The sequence below is a fragment of the Sus scrofa genome, chromosome 6, assembly GCF_054392235.1.
Source record: "Sus scrofa isolate SSC_HxYL_T2T_F1_AM1 chromosome 6, Sscrofa_HxYL_maternal_Yorkshire_Landrace_v2.0, whole genome shotgun sequence".
NCBI lineage: Eukaryota > Metazoa > Chordata > Mammalia > Artiodactyla > Suidae > Sus > Sus scrofa.
The window spans coordinates 170,231,963-170,251,011 of record NC_139388.1 but is presented as its reverse complement, the minus strand read 5'-3'; the positions used below and the strand labels follow the sequence as shown (position 1 = coordinate 170,251,011).

General features: G+C 51.2%; 2 protein-coding genes and 2 long non-coding RNA genes across 7 annotated transcripts in view; 1 reads left to right on the top strand and 3 right to left on the bottom strand.

The window, feature by feature from the left end:
• Nucleotides 1-5,473, bottom strand: part of PRDX1 (peroxiredoxin 1) — a 35,326-nt gene extending 29,853 nt beyond the window's left edge. Inside the window, 1 exon segment of the mRNA NM_001445007.1 lies at nt 5,022-5,473. The gene's annotated coding sequence lies outside the window, so the exon portion shown is untranslated.
• Nucleotides 1-5,473, bottom strand: part of LOC102165936 (uncharacterized) — a 19,382-nt gene extending 13,909 nt beyond the window's left edge. The window contains 1 exon segment of the long non-coding RNA NR_201446.1: nt 5,022-5,473. This is a non-coding gene — a long non-coding RNA (uncharacterized LOC102165936).
• On the top strand, nt 4,947-19,049 carry AKR1A1 (aldo-keto reductase family 1 member A1). Of its 4 annotated transcripts, XM_084958585.1 has the most exons (12): nt 4,947-5,060; nt 5,837-5,964; nt 6,268-6,406; nt 11,415-11,450; nt 13,500-13,588; nt 15,947-16,066; nt 16,243-16,394; nt 17,044-17,239; nt 17,524-17,723; nt 17,991-18,063; nt 18,205-18,291; nt 18,909-19,049. In XM_084958585.1, the coding sequence occupies exons 5-12, from the start codon at nt 13,505-13,507 to the stop codon at nt 18,972-18,974; spliced, it is 978 nt and encodes a 325-aa protein (XP_084814711.1). In that variant the 5' UTR covers nt 4,947-5,060; nt 5,837-5,964; nt 6,268-6,406; nt 11,415-11,450; nt 13,500-13,504; the 3' UTR covers nt 18,975-19,049.
• On the bottom strand, nt 7,338-7,963 carry LOC146403008 (uncharacterized). The gene is made up of 2 exons (XR_014808438.1): nt 7,829-7,963; nt 7,338-7,529 (listed from the first exon to the last, which is right to left on the bottom strand). It is a non-coding gene; the product is annotated as an uncharacterized LOC146403008 (long non-coding RNA).

Here is a 19,049-nt window from a genome sequence, read left to right as displayed (position 1 = left end):
ATCGGAGCTGTAGTCGCCGGACTATGCCTCAGCCACAGTAACCCAGTGGGTTTAAAAAAATTAAAATCAGACCGCAGAGGCTCCAGTCGCTGTGGAGGGGCAGTTTCTATCCCGGGCCCTGCACAGTGGATTAAAAACTCTAGCACAGGTCGCAGCAATTGTGGCTTGGATTTAATCCCTGGTCCATGAACCTCTATATGCTACAGGTTCAGCTGCAAAAAAAAATAATAATAACAGAATATGGAGTTCCCCTTGTGTAGTGGGTTAAGGATCTGGTTTTGCCACTGAAGCTCAGGTCACTTCCATATGCTGTATATGTCGCCAATGATAATAATAATAATAATAAAAAGAATAACAGGGGACTTCCTGTTGTGGCTCAGCAGAGACAAATCTGACGAGCATCCATGAGGACACAGGTTCGATTCCCGACCCCGATCAGTGGGTAGGCCGGCAGCTTAGCCGTCATGAGACCCCTAGCCTGGGAACCTCCATATGCCACAGGTGTGGTCCTAAGAAGCAAAAAAAAAAAGAAAATATAAGTCTTACTAAAGTAATGACAGTTAGCTGTTTTAACTCTTTCCAAATTATGTGCCCAAAATCACAAAGTCTGCCATCCAAAGTTATTTTTAGTGGTCTAATAGTTTTTACCAATAGTTTTTGGAAACAAAGAATTGGCAATGACTAGCCTAAGTTTAACTGAGCAAGAAGACCCTGTGGGGCCTCCCCAGGACAGGCCCTTTCCCAGGCCCCGTGCTTTAGTTTCTCACTGAAGTACTCAGATAACAGTATCTGATGCACAGCTCCGGAGTTGTTTTGCAAATATGAAAACCCCCCACCAGCTGGAAGCTATTAACTACTTGAGGACCAAGAGCACACAGCCCCCGGGTGCTCTAAGGACTGATAACGCTAACCTCTGATGTGGCCCGGTTACCTCACCATCCGCCAGAGAACTGTGCAGAAGCTTATCACAGATCCTTCAACTGGGGCCCCTCACCTGGCTGTTAAAAGAGCTTTGCTGAAACCCTTTGGGGAGTTGGGGGGCTCTGGGGGGTCATGAACCACCCGTCTCCTTGCATGGCTCTGGAATAAACCTTTGTCTGCTCCAAACTTGGATGTTTTGGTTTGATTAGCCTCACTGGGCATCAGGCACACAAACCTGAGGAAATAAGGGTTTATGATTCAGTCATTTGAGTCGTCAGTATTTCCAAAAGTTCCTTTGTTTAGGGGCCTCAAGGTGTTTACATGGGGGCGGGGGGCAATGCACCCTAGGAGTTGGCTGAGAGGTTTGTCCTCTTTTTTTTTGCTTTTTAGGGTGCACACCTGTGGCATATGGAGGTTCCCAGGCTAGGGGTCGAATTGGAGCTGCAGCTGCCAGTCTACACCACAACTCAGGGCAACACCAGATCCTTAACCCGCTGAGTGAGGCCAGGGATCGAACCGGCAACCTCATGGTTCCTGGTCAGATTCACTTCTGTTGCACCACAACGGGAACTCCCGAGAGGTTTGTCTTTTTTAAAAGGGAGGAGGATGATGGAGTTCCCCTCGTGGTGCAGCAGAAACGAATCTGACCAGGAACCATGAGGTTGCAGGTTTGATCCCTGGCCACACTCAGTGGGTTAAGGATCCGGTGTTGCCGTGAGCTGTGGTGTAGGTTGCAGACAAGGTTCAGGTCTGGCATTGCTGTGGCTCTGGCACAGGCTGGCAGCTATAGCTCCGATTAGACCCCTAGCCTGGGAACCTCTGTATGCCGCTGGTGTGGTCCTAAAAGGACAAAAGACAAAAAAAAAAAAAAAAAAAAGAAAGAAAGAAAGCAATACCCCACAAATTTGAGGACTATTGCTCTGAAAACTCTTGGAGGGCTAGGGGTGTGTTTTGCATGTAAAAATCTCAGTGGCCAGAACTTAGAGCAAAAGCCCCAGAACTGGGGAAGGAGGGGGCTGGGCTACAAAAATGAACAGTTCTTCAGTTGGCAAGGTCATCACCTGATTATAGACTTTTCAGAGTTCCTTCTGTGGCGAAATGGGATAGGCAGTGTCTCTGTAGCGCCACATGTGCAGGTTTGATCCCTGGCCTGGCATAGTGGGTTAAAGGATCTGGTAGCATTGATGCCGCTGTGACGTAGGTCACAACAGCAGCTTGGATCTGATCTCTGGCCTAGGACTCTGTAAGCCGCAAGGTAGCCAAAAAAAGGGAGAAGAAATCAGTCTTGGAGTTTCTGCCGTGGCACAGTGGGTTAAGGATCTGTCATTGCTGCAGCTATGGCTCAGATTCAATTCCTGGCCCAGAAATTTCCATATGCTGCAGGTGTGGCCGAAAAAAACAAACAAAAAACAGAAAGAAAAAAAAGGTTAAAAAAAAAAAGAGAGAGTCCATTAGAGTGGGTAGAGGGCAGAAGAATTTTTAGCCTAAACCATTTTGTGATCTAAGCCTGGCTACAGTGCTTGTCTTTGAACAGGTCCCAGTAATTAAGTAATTAGTGACCTTAAAGAAACAAAGGAATACAAGAATAAATTGTTATCAAGCAAGAGGAGTAACAAAAGCAAAGATAACACATCTGTTGTAAAGAAGACTCCCAGTTCAATTAAAAAAAAAAAAATTTAGCCTGAAGCACTCAACCAAGAGATCAATCAGAACCTAAGGGATGAAGATGTTGACCTTTGCTGACCCTTGTGACTTCATTTTTTTTTTTTTTTTTGTCTTTTTGTCTTTTTGCCATTTCTTGGGCCGCTCCCTCGGCATAAGGAGGTTCCCAGGCTAGGGGTTGAATCGGAGCTACAGCTGCCAGTCTACACCAGAGCCACAGCAACTCGGGATCCAAGCTGTGTCTGCAACCTACACCACAGCTCATGGCAATGCCGGATCCTTAACTCACTGAGAGAGGGCAGGGATTGAACCCGCAACCTCATGGTTCCTAATCGGATTCATTAACCACTGAGCCACGATGGGAACTCCTGACCCTTGTGACTTCAATCAACTAAAGCTTGGACTCTTTGGACCATTGAAGCCTCTTCACAAATATGCATATGATCTTAGTTTAAAACTTCCCCAGTTTTGCTGTTGGGGAGACACTGCTTTGGGAAAGATCCCCACTGTTTTCCTTACTTGGTGCAAATAATAAATGCTTCCTTCTCTGGCTCGGCTCTTTGGCATGTCATTCACCAAGAGGCAAACCCAGTTTCGTTTTTCTGGGGACAGCTCTCTTCCTCTCGGAACTGTTAAGTGGTATCTGCTTATTCTAAATTCTGATCACCTAAGCTGGAATCTGAGTTTCTTTGTGAGGACAGAGTGAAATGTTGGACACTCAGTCCGCCAGGACACCGGACCTATTGGTAGGAGAGTGGGGGAATAATCCAGGGTGTAAAAAATCATGGGGCAGAGTGGCACTGGGGGAGTACAAAGGAGGGGAAAGAAAGGCAGAGCTACACCAGGACAAATCTTCTTGCCCACTTTCACCAAGGAAAACATAAATTCAAGATACCTCTCACCCCAAACAGTAAAGGCTATTTCAAATCTCCGAACTGTAACTTAATAGCTATGTGAGTGAGCAAGGTAAACCTTGCTGAATCTGTATAATTTGCAAAATATAACATAAATACCTTCTCACAGGCGGCTTCAAGTGTGATGCTAACATCTGTATCTTCATCTGGCTGGTGGTTACTTGGAATCACAGTTGTATGCTTAAGATTTGTACCTTTGGGAGTTCTTGTGGCTCAGGGGAAACTAACCCTTCTAATATCCATGAGGATGAAGGTTTGATCCCTGGCCCTGGCTCAGTGGGTTAAGGAGCCTGAGCTGCAGTGTAGGTCGCTGATGTAGCTTAGATCTGGACTTGCTGTGGCTTAGGCCGGCGGGTGTAGCTCTGATTCAACCCCTAGCCTGGGAACTTCCATATGCTACAGGTGTGGCCCTAAAAAGCAAAAAAATGAAAAAATAAAAGGGACTTGTGCTTTTGGAGTTCCTGCCGTGGCTCAAGGGGATATAGCAGTGCCTCTGCTGCACCAGGATGCAGGTTCCACCCACCCTTCCCAGTGGGTTAAAGGATCCCAAGTTGCCACAGCTGCATAGGTTGCAACTGCGGCTTGTCCCTGGCCTGCGAACTTCTTATGCCCACCACGGCCAAGGGAAAAACAAAACAAAACAAAACAAAAACCACCCCCCAAAAACTCTGTACATTTTTCTGTATGTATGCTATACTTCAGTAAAAAAGGATTACAATAAATAAAATTAAAAAGGGCATCGTCCCCCCTTCCAGGGTTGTTGGGAACACTGAAGACTCATGTTTATAAAGCGCACACACACACGCACACACACACAATAAATGCGCTGCCAGGGGCCGTGGTCCGGATACAGGGACCAAGAACTTTAATCTCTTGAAGCCCGTAGATCCCAGATCTTCCCAAACAGTCAACCTTTGTGCTGAGGCTACTCTCGGCTTCAGTTGGTGCAACCAAACAATGGGACACATTTAGGGGTGTTCCGGGACCTTGGCCAATCCGACTCTTCGGAAACTAATGGAGGAACCGAGCAAGAGCTGGGACTGCAAAGCCGGAGGAACGAGCCGCCACGTAGGGCCCAGAGCCCGCCCCCTCCAGACTGGGAAGGAGCGGCCGCTGCCCGGGGCGGTGCTGGGGGCACCGTGGCGGGGCCTGACTCGGCCCCCGGAGCCTCCCACCAGTGCCGCGCAGCGCGCTCCGCTCGTCCGCCGAGCTCTCCAAACCCACGTGGCGGAGGGTGTCAGCGCTTCAGCCGATCCACCCACCAGCATCCTGCGGAAGGGGGGGTGCAGACGCCCCCCTCGGGCTTCCAAGCCGCCACGCCTTTCTGGAGGCTCGGGCGGGGGTCCCCCTCGGCGCGGGATGCGGAACCCCGGCCTCAGCTCCTCCTCCGGCAGGGGAGGAGCTTCCGCTTCGCCGCCAGACTTAAGTGAAGTCCCCGCCTCCAGGCGCAAGCTGGTGTTTCCTGCTGCCCACCCATCTCGGGAACCGAGGCCTGTTGAGTCACTAGCAGGGCACACGACTGACCTGAGAAACCAGGAGAAGTTACTCTCTGCTCGAGCCGAGGTGAGTTTCTCCTCTGCTGCCCCATTTTTGTCGCCTTGGAGATGGCCTCGACCCTTCAGGACAGAAGTGTCCGCCCCGGGCTCGAGCGAAGTATATGCTCCGGGGGCGACCGGATGTGCTTTAAGATCCTCTTATTTGCTGAACGATCTTGGATGCGCTCATAGTTTGTCTACACCTCAGTTTTATCAGTGCTAAAGTCAGTTCCTACCTCGGAACTGTAGCAGTAGTGGCTTAAAGCTCCTGGCACATACTGTGTTAGTTGCCATCTTCCTTTTGTCTGCCCACGAACACGGTTTTTCCAGGAACTCTGGCTTTGATACGGAATTGCTGAGATGCTTTTCTGAAGTGGCAGGAGGGGAGTTTGCTGGCTTAGGCACCTGCCTTAGGTTTGGGAAAGCCAGGGCATGTTTTTCTGTTGCCCCCGTGCTCTGTGAAAGTGAGGTGGAATCTGAACCTTCACCAGATGGGGCTATTATTAATTAACTCTTACCTTCAGGGCTGCAGGACCTCTCTTGGAAGAGTCTCGAAGGCCTTGATCAGTCCTGGTTCTTTTTTTTTTTTTTTTTTTTTTTTTCCCACTGTACAGCAAGGGGGTCAGGTTATCCTTAGATGTATACATTGCAGTTACAGTTTTTTCCCCAGTCCTGGTTCTTTATCCAAGTGCTCAGTTTTCGTATCTGTGATACAAGAACAATCTCTTTCCAGAGCCACTGGGAATTTTTTTTTCCTGAAGATTGTAAAGTGCTTTGATATTTTCCAGAGATGATTCTTTCCAGGTTATCAAAGAAGTCAAAGAAGAAGGCGCTGGAGGCAGTGACTTTGTCAAAAGCCCCTCCAGCCGTGGAGACCTCCTTCATTTGCCTCTGTGTGGGGGCTGGCGGAGGGGCGTGCAGGCACTCCAGGAGTGAGGGCTTTATTTTTTTATTTTTATTTTTTTTTTGTCTTTTGTTGTTGTTGTTGTTGCTATTTCTTGGGCCGCTCCCGCGGCATATGGAGGTTCCCAGGCCAGGGGTTGAATCGGAGCTGTAGCCACCGGCCTACACCAGAGCCACAGCAACGCGGGATCCGAGCCGCGTCTGCAACCTACACCACAGCTCACGGCAACACCGGATCGTTAACCCACTGAGCAAGGGCAGGGACCGAACCCGCAACCTCATGGTTCCTAGTCGGATTCGTTAACCACTGCGCCACGACGGGAACTCCCGAGTGAGGGCTTTAGGCAAATGACAAGCCCTGGCCTCGAGGAGTGCACAGATTTGTGGGGGAAACTGAAACGAACAAACGGATGCAGCAGCAGTGTGCACAAGCTTTCTGTGTATGGGAGGAGCCAGAAGTGGTAGCTGAAGGTGAGCAGCCGTCAGCCAGGCCAGGGTAGGAACTTGGGGAAGGAAGGGGTGCAGAGGCTTGGAGTCGAGTAAGTGGTGGCTGGTTCTGCAAAGACGAGGATATGCAGTCTGAAATGAAGAGGTGGAGAAATGAGCAAGTGTGTGCCAGAGGACGAAGGGTACTGCTGAGGAGCTTGGACTTTATCCCGAGGGTAGGAGAGGACCACCGCAAGAGAGCCTGGGAGTTGCATGGCTAGATTTGGTGACTGCTTTGTGGTGAGAGGGGCCACACTGGAAGCAGAGAGATCCCAGGACGGGAGGGTCCCAGCTGGAGCAGGGGCCCTGCAGGTGGATATGCATGGGCTGGATAAAGATTTAAGATACCTGTTTTGTTTGTTTGGGCCGAGCTCATGGCGTGTGGAAGTTCCCAGACCAGGGATCAAACCTGCGCCACAGCCGTGACCCAAGCCACTGCAGTGACAACACTGGATTCTTAACCTGCTGTGCCACAGAACTCCAGGAAGTATATATTTTAACATCTTTTCACATATATCAAGAAGTACAGGGAGCGTTATTGCGGTCTTAGGTTTTACATTACAATTTAGAGGAAAAGTAACTTTTAAAAAATATATTTACAGGATTTTTTTTTTTCCTTTTTTTGGTCTTTTTAGGGCCGAACCCGAGGCATATAGAAGTTCCCAGGCTAGGGGTCAGATCAGAGCTGCAGCTGCCGGCCTACACCATAAGCCACAGCAACACCAGAACCGAGCCATATCTGCAATCTATACCACAGATCACGGCAACACTGGATCCTTAACCCACTGAGTGAGGCCAGGGATTGAACCCGTGTCCTCATGGATACTAGTTAGCTTTGTTACTGCTGAGCCACAATGGGAACTCCCTTTACAGGATTTTTTTTGTTTTTTAAACAGGATTTTTTTTTTTTGGGGGGGGGTTGTCTTTTGGAGCTGCACCCGAGGCATATGGAGATTCCCAGGCTATGGGTCTAATCGGAGCTACAGCTGCCGGCCTACGCCAGAGTCACAGCAACACCAGATCCTTAACCCACTGAGTGAGGCCAGCGATCAAACTTGCAACCTCATCGTTCCTAGTCAGATTCGTTTCGGCTGCACCAGGATGGGAACTCCTAAACAGGATTTTTTTTTTTTTTTTGTCTTTTGTCTCTCTTTTTTGTTGTTGTTGTTGCTATTTCTTGGGCCGCTCCCGCGGCATATGGAGGTTCCCAGGCTAGGGGCTGAATCGGAGCTGTAGCCACCGGCCTACACCAGAGCCAGAGCAACACGGGATCCGAGCCGCGTCTGCAACCTACACCACAGCTCACGGCAACGCCGGATCGTTAACCCACTGAGCAAGGGCAGGGACCGAACCCACAACCTCATGGTTCCTAGTCGGATTCGTTAACCACTGCGCCACGACGGGAACTCCCTAAACAGGATTTTTAACACAGCCAGATAGACCAAATCTTGGCCAGCATTGCATTTTTAAGTGGATTGCCCTGCTGGCTTCTTTGAAGAGCAAGAGAAGATATGCTCCCCTCCCCATCACCTGTCAAAACCCTATCCTGATCATACTGATAAATGCCTCAAGGAGTTCCCATCATGGCTCAGCAGAAACGAATCTGACTAGTATCCATGAAGACACAGGTTCAATCCCTGGCCTCGATCTGTGGGTTAAGGATCTGGCATTGCCGAGAGCTGTGGTATAGGTCACAGACGAAGCTCAGATCCCATGTGGCTGCGGCTGTGGTGTCGGCTGGTGGCTGTAGCTCCAATTCAACCCCTAGCCTGGGAACCTCCTTATGCTGCGGGAGTGGCCCTAAAAAGACAAAAAAAAAAAAAAAAAAAAAGAAAAGAAAAGAAAATAGAAAAGAAGAAATGCCTCAAACATTTTTTTTTTTTTCCTTTTTAGGGCCACACCCACAGCGTGTGGAAGTTCCCAGGCTAGGGGTTGAATCGAGATACAGCTGTTGTCCTCCGCCAGAGCCACAGCAACTCAGGGTCTGATCCATGTCTGCAGCCTACACCACAGCTCATGTTAGATCCCTGACCCACTGAGGAAGGCCAGGGATTGAACCCGCATCCTCATGGTTGCTAGTCGAATTCGTTTCTGCTGTACCACAATGGGAACTCCCAAACAAACTGAATTTTTTTTTTTTTTTTTTTTTTTGTCTTTCTGTCTTTTCTGGGGCTGCACCCGAGGCATATGGAGGTTCCCAGGCTAGGGGTCTAATCAGAGCTACAGCTGCCAACCTACACCACAGCCACAGCAACACCAGATCCAAGCCGCATCTGTGACCTACACCACAGCTCAAGGCAACACCAGATCCTTAACCCACTGAGCAAGGCCAGGGATGGAAGCCACAACTTCATGGTTCCTAGTTGGATTCATTAACCGCTGAGCCACGACGGAAACTCCACAAACTGAAATATTTTAAATGGCTTTTTTTTTTTTTTTTTTTTGATGGATTGTACTGTGAGCCTGTCTAGTTTGCTTTATCCAAGGCCTTGAGTCCCTGGTGCGATAGAGAATAAGAACGAAGAGCATGGTCGGGCACTGTGCAGAGTGCTTTATATAGAATATCTTTTCAGAATGGGGGAGCCGACATCCAGGTCCAGATCTGTGCAGCCCCAGAGTTGAACTCTTTCCTCTGTTGCTGGATTTGATAAGTATAGTTTTGTTTTTCTTGTTCTTCTTTGGCTGCCCTGCAGCTTATGGAGTTCCTGGGCCTGGGATCCGATCCAAAGCTCCGTTGCGACCTATACCATAGCTGCCACTATGCTGGGTCTTTTATCCCACTGTGCCAGACCAGGGATTGAACCTGCGTCCTGGTGCTGCAGAGACTGCCACCCCTACGGATCCCATGGTGCCACAGTGGAAACTCTCAGTGCAGTTTTAGACACGATGAGTCTCAGGCCCTGTAGGACATCCTGGTGGAGATATCCAGAGGGAGGTGGGAAGGATTAGTGCTTCGGATGATAACTGAAGGTGTGAGCTCGCCAAGAGTGAGAGGGGACCGGGGACAGAACCCTGAGGGCACCTGTATTGATGGGAGGCAGAGAGAGGAAAGGCCCCTGCAGCTGGGGAACACTCAGGTGACTACTGCCTCCTCTTCTTCCTGTGTTTTCAAGTTTCTTGCAACCAGGCGGCAGCGAGGGAGACCTCCTCTGAGAAGGGAAGATGGAGCCCCAGGGAGAAGGAACCTAGACACTGACCTGGGAATAATAAAACCTGAGTCCTGATGCTCCCCTCATCCCTCTCTCCCCACACACCCAGCCCTCGCCTTCCATCTAGAACCTCTCCCAAGATAAGGTGAGGGTTTTTGAATGCTGCTGGAGGTCCAGCTAGGCAGTAGCTGACAAGTTCAGAGCCTGTTAACGCAGGGCTAGGCTAGAAGGCCAGTGCCTCGGGCAGAAGATGAAGTCAGGAGCTGACAGAGGATGACTGTCTGTTCTAGGGAAAAACATCCGTCTTCTGCCCTCCCTCTGTCCTTTGGAGCTCTTGTTCTTTGCAGGTCTTTGTTGGGTGCTTTTTACCTCTAGGGTCCCTGCCCCCCAAGCCTTAAGCCTTTTTGGTTTTCAGTTTCACCTGCAAAAAAAAGAGAGAGGTAAGCATTGAGTTTCTTCTTCCTTTTCTCCTGAGGCCAGGTTGTTGTTTCCTGCTCTTAGCACAGGTGTAATTTCAGAGCCATCCCTTGTGTTCTGGTAAATCTAGGAGAGGCCAACAGGTCACTGGTTGGGGATCAAGCCCAGCGAACCAGCCATAGACCCCGGTGGCAGCTGGCAGGCTAGTTCTGGTGAATTCCAGACATGCTTGCTTGATCCCAGGGCAGGTTTTTTTGTTTTTTTTGTTTTTTTTTTTTTTGCCTTTCTGCACTTTCTAGGGCCGCTTCTCGTGGCCTAGGGAGGTTCCCACGCTTGAGGTCTAATCAGAGCTGTAGCTGCCTGCCTACACCAGAGCCACAGCAACGCGGGATCAGAGCCACGCCTGAGACCTACACCACAGCTCAGGGCGACGCCAGATTCTTAACCCACAGATAGAGGCCAGGGATGGAACCCGCAACCTCATGGTTCCTAGTCGGATTCATTAACCACGGCGCCACGACGGGAACTCCAGTCCCGAGTATTAGAAAAGACAATTTGGTGTGTTGGCTACACTTACTTACAACTTGTTATAGTACTTGCTCTACCTTAATAGTCTTTGAGGTCCTTTCAAAACCTGGAAACAAAGGTTAGGATAATAAAGATATTATCAGACAGGTAGTTATTTGCCCCACATCCGCAGCTAAGTGGCAGAGCCAAAGATTCAAGGAGGAGCTGAATCATTGGCTCTAAGAGAATGATATTTATAGTACTATGAGATCAAGGGAAAAGGTTGTTTCTACCTAATTGGTTCTTGGGGTGAGCACTCTTTCTCCTGGTTTTTTTTTTTTTTGGGGGGGGGGCTGCACCCGCAGCATATGGAGGGTCCCAGGGGTCCAGTCAGAGCTGTAGCTGCCGGCCTGCACCACAGCCAATGGCAACACCGGATCCTTAACCCACTGATTGAGGCCGGGGATCAAACCCGAAACCTCACGGTTCCTCATTGGATTCGTTAACCACTGAGCCCCGATGGGAACTCCTCTTTCTCTTCACTTGGATGTAACTTCTCTTCATCAAGGCTTGACTCAGATGTCATCTCCAAAAAGCCGTCCTATCAGAGGTACCCTTCTCTTGTAGCACTTGTGCAGATTTTGGTCATGTCTTTTACGCACTGCGCCGATATCCTCGGCCTTTGCCCCCCGCCCCCGGCTCCCCCATCCCCATCTCAGACCATAAACTCCAGGAGGGTAAGAACACGTGCGAATATGTGTGTCTCAGAAGGTCCCCTGGGGTGCAGCAGGTTAAGGATCCCCTGTGCATGTCGCAGCTGAGACGCGGTTTAATTCCTGCCTGGGGAACTTGCACCCACTGTGGGTGCGGCTGAAACAGTAAATAAATAAATACATAATACGTGTTTCTCTTGGGTCTAGCAAAAAGCCTTGGACTGTTCATCATTTGCTGACAGAGTGAGTATTTGGGGGCCATTTGGAGACATCTGGTTTTCATTTTATTATTGTCTTTTTCTTTTCTTTTCTTTTTTGGGGACTCTGATTTCTGGTTCTTAGAGCTCTCCAAAGGGGGTTGCTCCAATCACCCACCTGTTTCATTCAGTTGGAAATTTTCATTATCTGTAATATACTGCTTTCTGCTGCATTAAAATCCTGTGTCTGGTTCCCTCTCCTGGGAGGACTTTTCCCTTGACTCCTGGGACAGTCCAACTCATTCTTTTTTGGTCTTTTTTTTTTTTTTAAGGGCTGCACCCGTGGCATATGGAGGTTCCCAGGCTAGGGGTCAAATCGGAGCTGCAGCTGCTGGCCTACACCACAGCCCCAGCAATGCCAAATCCTTAACTCACTGAGTGGGGCCAGGGATTGAACCTGTGTCCTCATGGATACTAGTCAGATTAGTTTCTGCTAAGTCACGGTGGGAACTCCCAATTCAACTCATTTATTTACTTTTTTGTCTTCTGTCTTTTTAGTGCCACACCTGCGGCATATGGAGGTTCCCAGGATAGGGGTGGAATTAGAGCTGTAGCTGGCAGCCTGCACCATAGCCACAGCAATGCTGGATCTGAGCCATGTCTGCAGCCGGCACCACAGCCCACGGCAACGCCAGATCCTGAACCCACTGAACAAGGCCAGGGATTGAACCCACAACCTCATGGTTCCTAGTCGGATTCATTAACCACTGAGCCACTACGGGAACTCCTTTCCAACTCGTTTTTAAAAGCCAGTGTTGGAGTTCCTGTTGTGGCTCAGTGGTAACAAACCCTACTGGTATCCATGAGGACTTGGGTTCAGTTCCCGGTTCTGCTTAGTCAGTTACGGATCCGATGTGGCCATGAGCCGCGGTATAGGTTGAAGACGAGGCTTGATCTGACATTGTTGTGGCTGTGGAGTAGGCCTGCTGTTGTAGCTCCAGTTAGACCCCCTGGCCTGGGATTTCGTATGCTGCAGGTGCAGCTCTAAGTAGAGAAAAAAATAAAAAAGCCAGTGTCATTATTTCCTGGTCCCTTGCTCATTCTGTAGCACGCTGTGTACGTATATACTGCGAGGCATAGCTCATGTATTTTATAGGTCTGTGTCTACTGGCTTCTTCCTGCCTTTTCCCCTCAGCTCCTCCTTGAATCATTGGGTCTGCCACTTAGCTGTTGATGTGAGGGCAAAGAACTACCTCTCTGAGCCTGTTTTTTCATCTAAAAAATGGTACACTTCCTTTGTAAGACCCACTCAGGCGCAGCCGTGTGGCTGATAACTGAGAAGGACACAGGGTCTCTGTAGTTTGGACCCTCGGGTAATGCTCATTTCATCCTCTGAAAAGGGACCCCTTCCCCAGCCCGTTCTGTCCCCTGGTCTCAGTTTATCTCTTAAAAGCCTTTGCTAGTCTTATACCAGCTTGAGCCTTATGTAGTCAAACCTGGGCACTTCTGGGGAACTACCTGCCTTTGTTTTTAGGTTTAGAGCTCTTTTTTTTTTTTTTTTTTTTTTTTTTTTTTTTTGGTCTTTTTGGCATATGGAGGTTCCCAGGCTAGCGGTCCAGTCAGAACTGTAGCTGCCGGCCTATGCCAGGGCCACCGCAACACTGGATCTGTGCCCCATCTGTGACGTACACCGCAGTTCGCGGCAACGCCAGATCCTTAACCCACTGAGCGAGGCCAGGGCTCCAACCCGCGTCCTAATGGATGCTGCTGGTCGGGTTTGCTAACCACTGAGCCCCGATGGGAACTCCCTAGATTTAGAACTCTTTAACACAGACCTTGAGCCTGGAAGAAGGAGGAGCAGCCAGGCTGGTGGTCTGGTGAGTGTGTGCTCCGTAGTTGCTGGTTTTGGTTGGTTCTGGGCACCCTGACTCAGCTGCCTCTGCTCCCAAGCATGTACGCATGACCCTGTATTTGTCCTCCTGTGACTTCTGTGCCCCCTTTACCAGCCACGTTTTACAGGGGTCCTGACCCTTGGGTAGCCAAGGTCCAAGCAGCAGTTCTGACCCCCACACCCTTCTCTTGCCATGTGTTTCAGGGGCAATGGCGGCTTCCTGTGTCCTCCTGCATACTGGGCAGAAGATGCCCCTGATTGGACTAGGCACCTGGAAGAGCGAGCCTGGCCAGGTGAGGGACCGGGACGAGGAGGAGGCCTTCTTGTGCCTCTGCTTTGGGAAGGGGTCCCTGGGTCTTCCCGCCCAGCCCCACCACTATACCTCTGGTGGGATGAGCCTGGAGGCAGTGGGAAGAAGGGGCCCGCAGTGAGCACTCGGCTTCCCCAGCTGAGTCAGAGGAGGATGTGGGGGGTCCGGCAAGGCCGAGGTTGTAGGAAGGAGCCCTTTCCCTGGCTGGATCTGCACTGAGTGCTGTGGACACATGGAGCCCCTCTGTGCTGGCCCTGTGCTAATCCCTACCATGCCACGTATCACCCTATGCTGAGATCCTGTCTCCGGCCCCCACAGTGCTCCTTGAGGCCAGAGGTAGGCATGCAGCAGGTGTCAGGGTTTAAAGAATAACTAGGTCGGGCTTTTCCATCATGGCGAAGCAGAAACAAATCTGACTCATCCCTGAGGACGAAGGTTCCATCCCTGGCCTTGCTCAGTGGGTTAAGGGTCTGGCTTTGCAGTGAGCTGTGGTGTAGGTCGCAGACTCAGCTTGAATCTGGCTGTGGCTGTGGCTTTGCTGTAGGCTGGCAGCTACAGCTCCGATTCGACCCCAAGCCTTGGAATCTCCGTATGCTGCAGGTGCGGCCCTGAAAAGACAAAAAAAAAAAAAAAGAATGATTAGGTCAACTGTTGAGACTGAAGTTCAGCAAACTTTTTCTTAAAGAACCAGATGGTTAATAATTTAGAGTTTTGTCAGACAAGTTGCAAAATGGAAGTGACTCTGTACTTAATGTAACCTTCTAAAAATAAAGGGAATTCCCTTGAGGTTCAGCAGATTAAGGATCCACCATTGCTACTGCAGTGGCTGGGGTCACTGCTGTGGTGCAGGTGTGATCTCTGGCCTGGGAACCTCCACATGCCAAGGTGCAACTAAAAAAAAAAATTACTCAGCCCAAGGGCTGAAAAAAAAAAAAAAAAAGGCAGCTGTTAACTGGGGTTTAGTGACCCCTGGCGTAGACCCGTCCAGCCTGGGGGAGCCTGGGAACGGAGAACTGCTTTCCTAGGTGGACGCTGGTAGAGATTCAGTTCCCAGCTGGGTAGAGCATCTCCTTAGGGCTCGCTTCTTGCTCTTGGCATCTGAATCCAAGTTCAGAGACATTTGGGAGGGACGCTGGCAGGGAGAATGGCCTCTTGTCTTGGGGATTTAGGATGGGGTGTGCGGTGTGGTTGCGTAAATTCCGGCTTTTTCCCTTTGCTTTGCTTCTTGCAGCTGGCTAGGAGCCTGGTGCTGTAGGCAGGCCCTGACATGGCCTGGGACAAATCCAGGAGCTAAATGAAGGCAGGACGTGGAGGCCAGAGCCAGGGCCTGGCTGTGGGGCAGTGGGAGAGAGCAGCAGGAGTAGGGTCAGGTGCCAGGGGGATATGTCTGGATAGAAGGAGGTATACATAAATGGGTATCTCGAATGGCAAGGGCCTGGCATCCTTGATTCTGCTCCTGATGTCATGTTTCCGGTCTATTTTTTTTTTTTTTTTTTTTGGTCTTTTTTTTTTTTTTTTTTTTTTTGCCTTCTTTCTAGGGCTGCACCTATGGCATATGGGGGTTCCCAGGCTAGGGGTCTAATCAGAGCTGTAGCTGCCAGCCTACACCAGACCCCAGCAGTGCCAGATCCGAGCTGTGTCTGCGGCCTACACCACAGCCCATGGCAACGCCATATCCTTAACCCACTGAGCAAGGCCAGGGATCAGACCTGCGACTTCATGGTTCCTAGTCAGATTCGTTAACCCCTGAGCCATGACGGGAACTCCCTAGTCTGATTTTTAACAAATAGCCTGACGTGTCCTCTTCCTGGTGCCTGCTTTCCTCTCTCCTGATGAGGATCTCTGGGCCCAGCTTCCATCTCCCTCCTCTGCCTTCCTTTTCTCTCCCTCTCACCGCTTCTGCTCACCTGACCTCTCTTGGTCTACGTGGCTCTCTGCATGTGGCCTTGGCCTTGGCCTTATTTACCTGTGTATCACATTTCCCTCACCAGCTTCTCAGGCCTGGAGACCTCTCTCCCTGACCTGTACTGCTCTGCTCTCTATCAATGTATGCATCCATCTTTGGAGCATCTAGCTGGGAACCCATTGTTAGTTTTTTTTCTGGGGCCAGCCACTAAGATTGCTTAGGTGGGAAGGAAGCTGGGAGGTTAGTGGGGGTGGGGACAAAGAGCCGAGGGCCTCTGAAGAGGCTTCTGTTCCTCTCAACCAGAGCCGTCTCCTCACCTCCGCTGCAAGGATGACTTAAATAAATTCCCGCCCTCTCCCCCCATCGGTGACCCTCACAGGGGTGTCTGTGGTGTAGACCCACAGGGCTGAAATGTCTGCTTTTCTGGCCTGGCAGGTGAAAGCCGCTATTAAATACGCCCTGACTGTAGGCTACCGCCACATTGACTGTGCTGCTATCTACGGCAATGAGCTTGAGATCGGGGAGGCTCTGCAGGAGACCGTGGGACCCGGCAAGGTGAGGACGGGGGCAGCAGAGGGGTGGGGGGCGAGGAGACAGACCCGGAGCCTGGGGCTGAGGCCTGGCTGAAGGGATCTGGCATCCACCTCCTCCTGATTCCGCTCCCACAGGGGAGCGTGGGTGGGGTGGGCTGCCCGTGGCTCTTCTCACCGTGGACCCTGCCCCTGCACCAGGCGGTGCCTCGGGAGGAACTGTTCGTGACTTCCAAGCTGTGGAACACGAAGCACCACCCCGAGGATGTGGAGCCCGCCCTCCGGAAGACCCTGGCTGACCTCCAGCTCGAGTATTTGGACCTGTACCTGATGCACTGGCCCTACGCCTTTGAGTGAGCCTTGCCAGGGAGCCGGGGGAGGGGGGGTCGTGTTAGTAACTTGTAAGTCAGTGGCCAAGCAGGAGAGGAGTGGCAAACTGAGGGGCCTGCCTACCCCCCCAACACCCCCCAACAGCTCCCCACCCCCTGTCAACACCCCACCCACCTCCAACTGGAATGCAGCCATTTCTGCAGGTAGTTTAGCTACAGAAAAAGGAGTGTAGCCTCACCTGGTATGTATCCTGTACATAGGTGGTCCCTCCTGCTCCCTTTGTACATCTGAGATACATTCTAGCTTCTGTTGCTCTGGGTTGCAGTACAGAGTAAGCTCCACAGAGGGTGTGGGAGGAGCTGACCGTGGGCCCTGGGCTCTGTGCTTGAAGGAGGCTGCAGGAGCATGCAGCTCCCTGGGGAGAAAGGAGGTAGGAAAGACCTCCCCAAGGAGGAGCAATCTTGGAAGAAGGCAGAGAGGGGATGGGCATTCCCTATAGCATCCACACTCGGGTCCTGACCTGGCAGGGTGAAAAACCCACACTTTGCTCATTCGTGGCCCTGTATCCCTTCTGGGCCTGGACTCGAGCGCAGGGGACATAGAGTGGCTGGTGGGCAGGTAGGCAGGAGCCTGGCATTCGTGTCCACACTCGGGGGGCTGTCTTTCACTCAGGCGGGGCGACAACCCCTTCCCCAAGAATGCCGACGGGACCATACGCTATGACGCCACCCACTACAAGGACACCTGGAAGGCCCTGGAGGCACTGGTGGCCAAGGGGCTGGTGCGGGCCCTGGGCCTGTCCAACTTCAGCAGTCGGCAGATCGATGACGTGCTCAGCGTGGCCTCGGTGCGCCCCGCTGTCCTGCAGGTGAACACAGCACATCCACTGGTGTGCGGGCCAGGGTGGTGTGCAGCGCGTGAGTGAGCAGGTGAGACTACTTCATGGTGACGGCAGAAGCGATGGTGCAGAAATCTTCCACCTGTGGAAGGGCCCTGGAGTGTGGGAAGAGAATGAAACAGACAGCGGAGAGCTGTCAGGTTGAAGGGAACGGGGAGGTCAGCAGGGCAGGGTTGGTCAGGAGGTGCGTGTCTAGGTCAGGCCAGCAAGCTGGCTGTGGCCACTCCGTGGTGATACATTATTTCTTGGCCTAGGTGGAATGCCACCCATACCTGGCTCAGAACGAGCTGATTGCCCACTGCCAAGCACGCGGCCTGGAGGTGACTGCTTACAGCCCTCTGGGGTCCTCTGATCGTGCGTGGCGTGACCCTAATGAGCCTGTCCTGCTTGAGGAGCCCGTGGTCCGGGCACTGGCTGAAAAGTATAACCGGTCTCCAGCTCAGATCTTGCTCAGGTGCGTGCCTTTCTGGGGGAAGATGATCAGGGCAGGGAGGGGGCTCCTGGGTTGGGAGGCAGGGGTTGAGGGGTTCCTTATCCAAATGTCTGGATGAGACAGAGATCTTGCCGTATGGTCTGGAGGGAGGCCATTCTCAGGCATGTTCCCCATTCCAGTGGGGCTCAGGGGCTCCAGGAGCTCAGAGGAGGCTGCATGGAGGACAGAACACAAAATGTCTATGAGAACTGACTCCACTTGCTCACTGACTTTGATCCCCCACCGTAGGTGGCAGGTCCAGCGGAAAGTGATCTGCATCCCCAAGAGTGTCACACCTTCCCGCATCCTTCAGAACATCCAGGTACTTGGTGATGCGTCTGTCCTGTTCTTCAGCCCACTGGGACACAGTCTGGCCCGGACTCTGGCTAAAAGGCAGTGTTCCAGAACCCAAACCTCCACTCACAAAACTGGCTTTCCTGACCCCCCCACTTCCCATCTGCAGGTGTTTGACTTCACCTTTAGCCCAGAGGAGATGAAGCAGCTGGATGCCCTGAATAAGAACTTGCGATTCATTGTGCCTATGCTTACGGTGAGTGTGTGTCACACCGAAGAGTCCGGGAATGTGAGCTCTGGGACAGGATTCTGGCCAAAGTCTGCCCTCAACCTTGCTGGTCAGAGGAGTGGCAGGATGTTGTTGGCAGGATTGCTGTCCTGGACACAATGGGCTCTTTATTCTTTATTGAGCTTGTGGAAATAGTATGGCTCAGGGATAAGGCATATACCCTGTGAGTTCTAGCCCTGTCTCTTAGTATCTTGTAACTTAGAATAAGTTATTTAACTTCTCCAGGCTTCCTCTGTGTAAAATGATTCCAGTTCCTGACATGTAGCAATTTCTCAGTAAATGATATAAATAGGGGAGCCTGGAAGGCATTCTCAACCCTGTTAGAGAGATTGAGGTTGTGCTGATGCCTGTTGCACATGGGGAGATAAATAGTTCCTTACCCCAGGAGACTGCAAACTCTTAGGGGCAAGGGCAGCTGCATACCAGGCTATGGGTTTGCTACTGGACCACTGTTGGTGCTGTGGCTCCTCTGAGCCTTGGCATCGTCTGTACACAGCTGAGCAGCCAGATTTGGGGAAAGACGCCCAGGGTCTTTTGAATGTCAGCTCTTGCTAATGGAGTCCTCTGTCTGTCTTTCTTTCCAGGTGGATGGGAAGAGAGTCCCAAGAGATGCAGGGCATCCTCTGTACCCCTTTAATGACCCGTATTGAGACCATAGCTCTTCCGCCACGGGGTCCTGCCATCCCCAGAAAGAAGGAGTTAATAAAGCCATTGGAGCATCCGTG

Bases quoted from the DNA above. Each gene is read 5' to 3' on its own strand.
- AKR1A1 (XM_084958583.1), top strand. From the start codon at position 6,346: ATGCAGCAGCAGTGTGCACAAGCTTTCTGTGTATGGGAGGAGCCAGAA. The intron at 17,240-17,523 runs GTGAACACAGCA...TTCTTGGCCTAG, and splicing joins TGCGCCCCGCTGTCCTGCAG to GTGGAATGCCACCCATACCT. The intron at 17,724-17,990 runs GTGCGTGCCTTT...CCCCCACCGTAG, and splicing joins CCAGCTCAGATCTTGCTCAG to GTGGCAGGTCCAGCGGAAAG.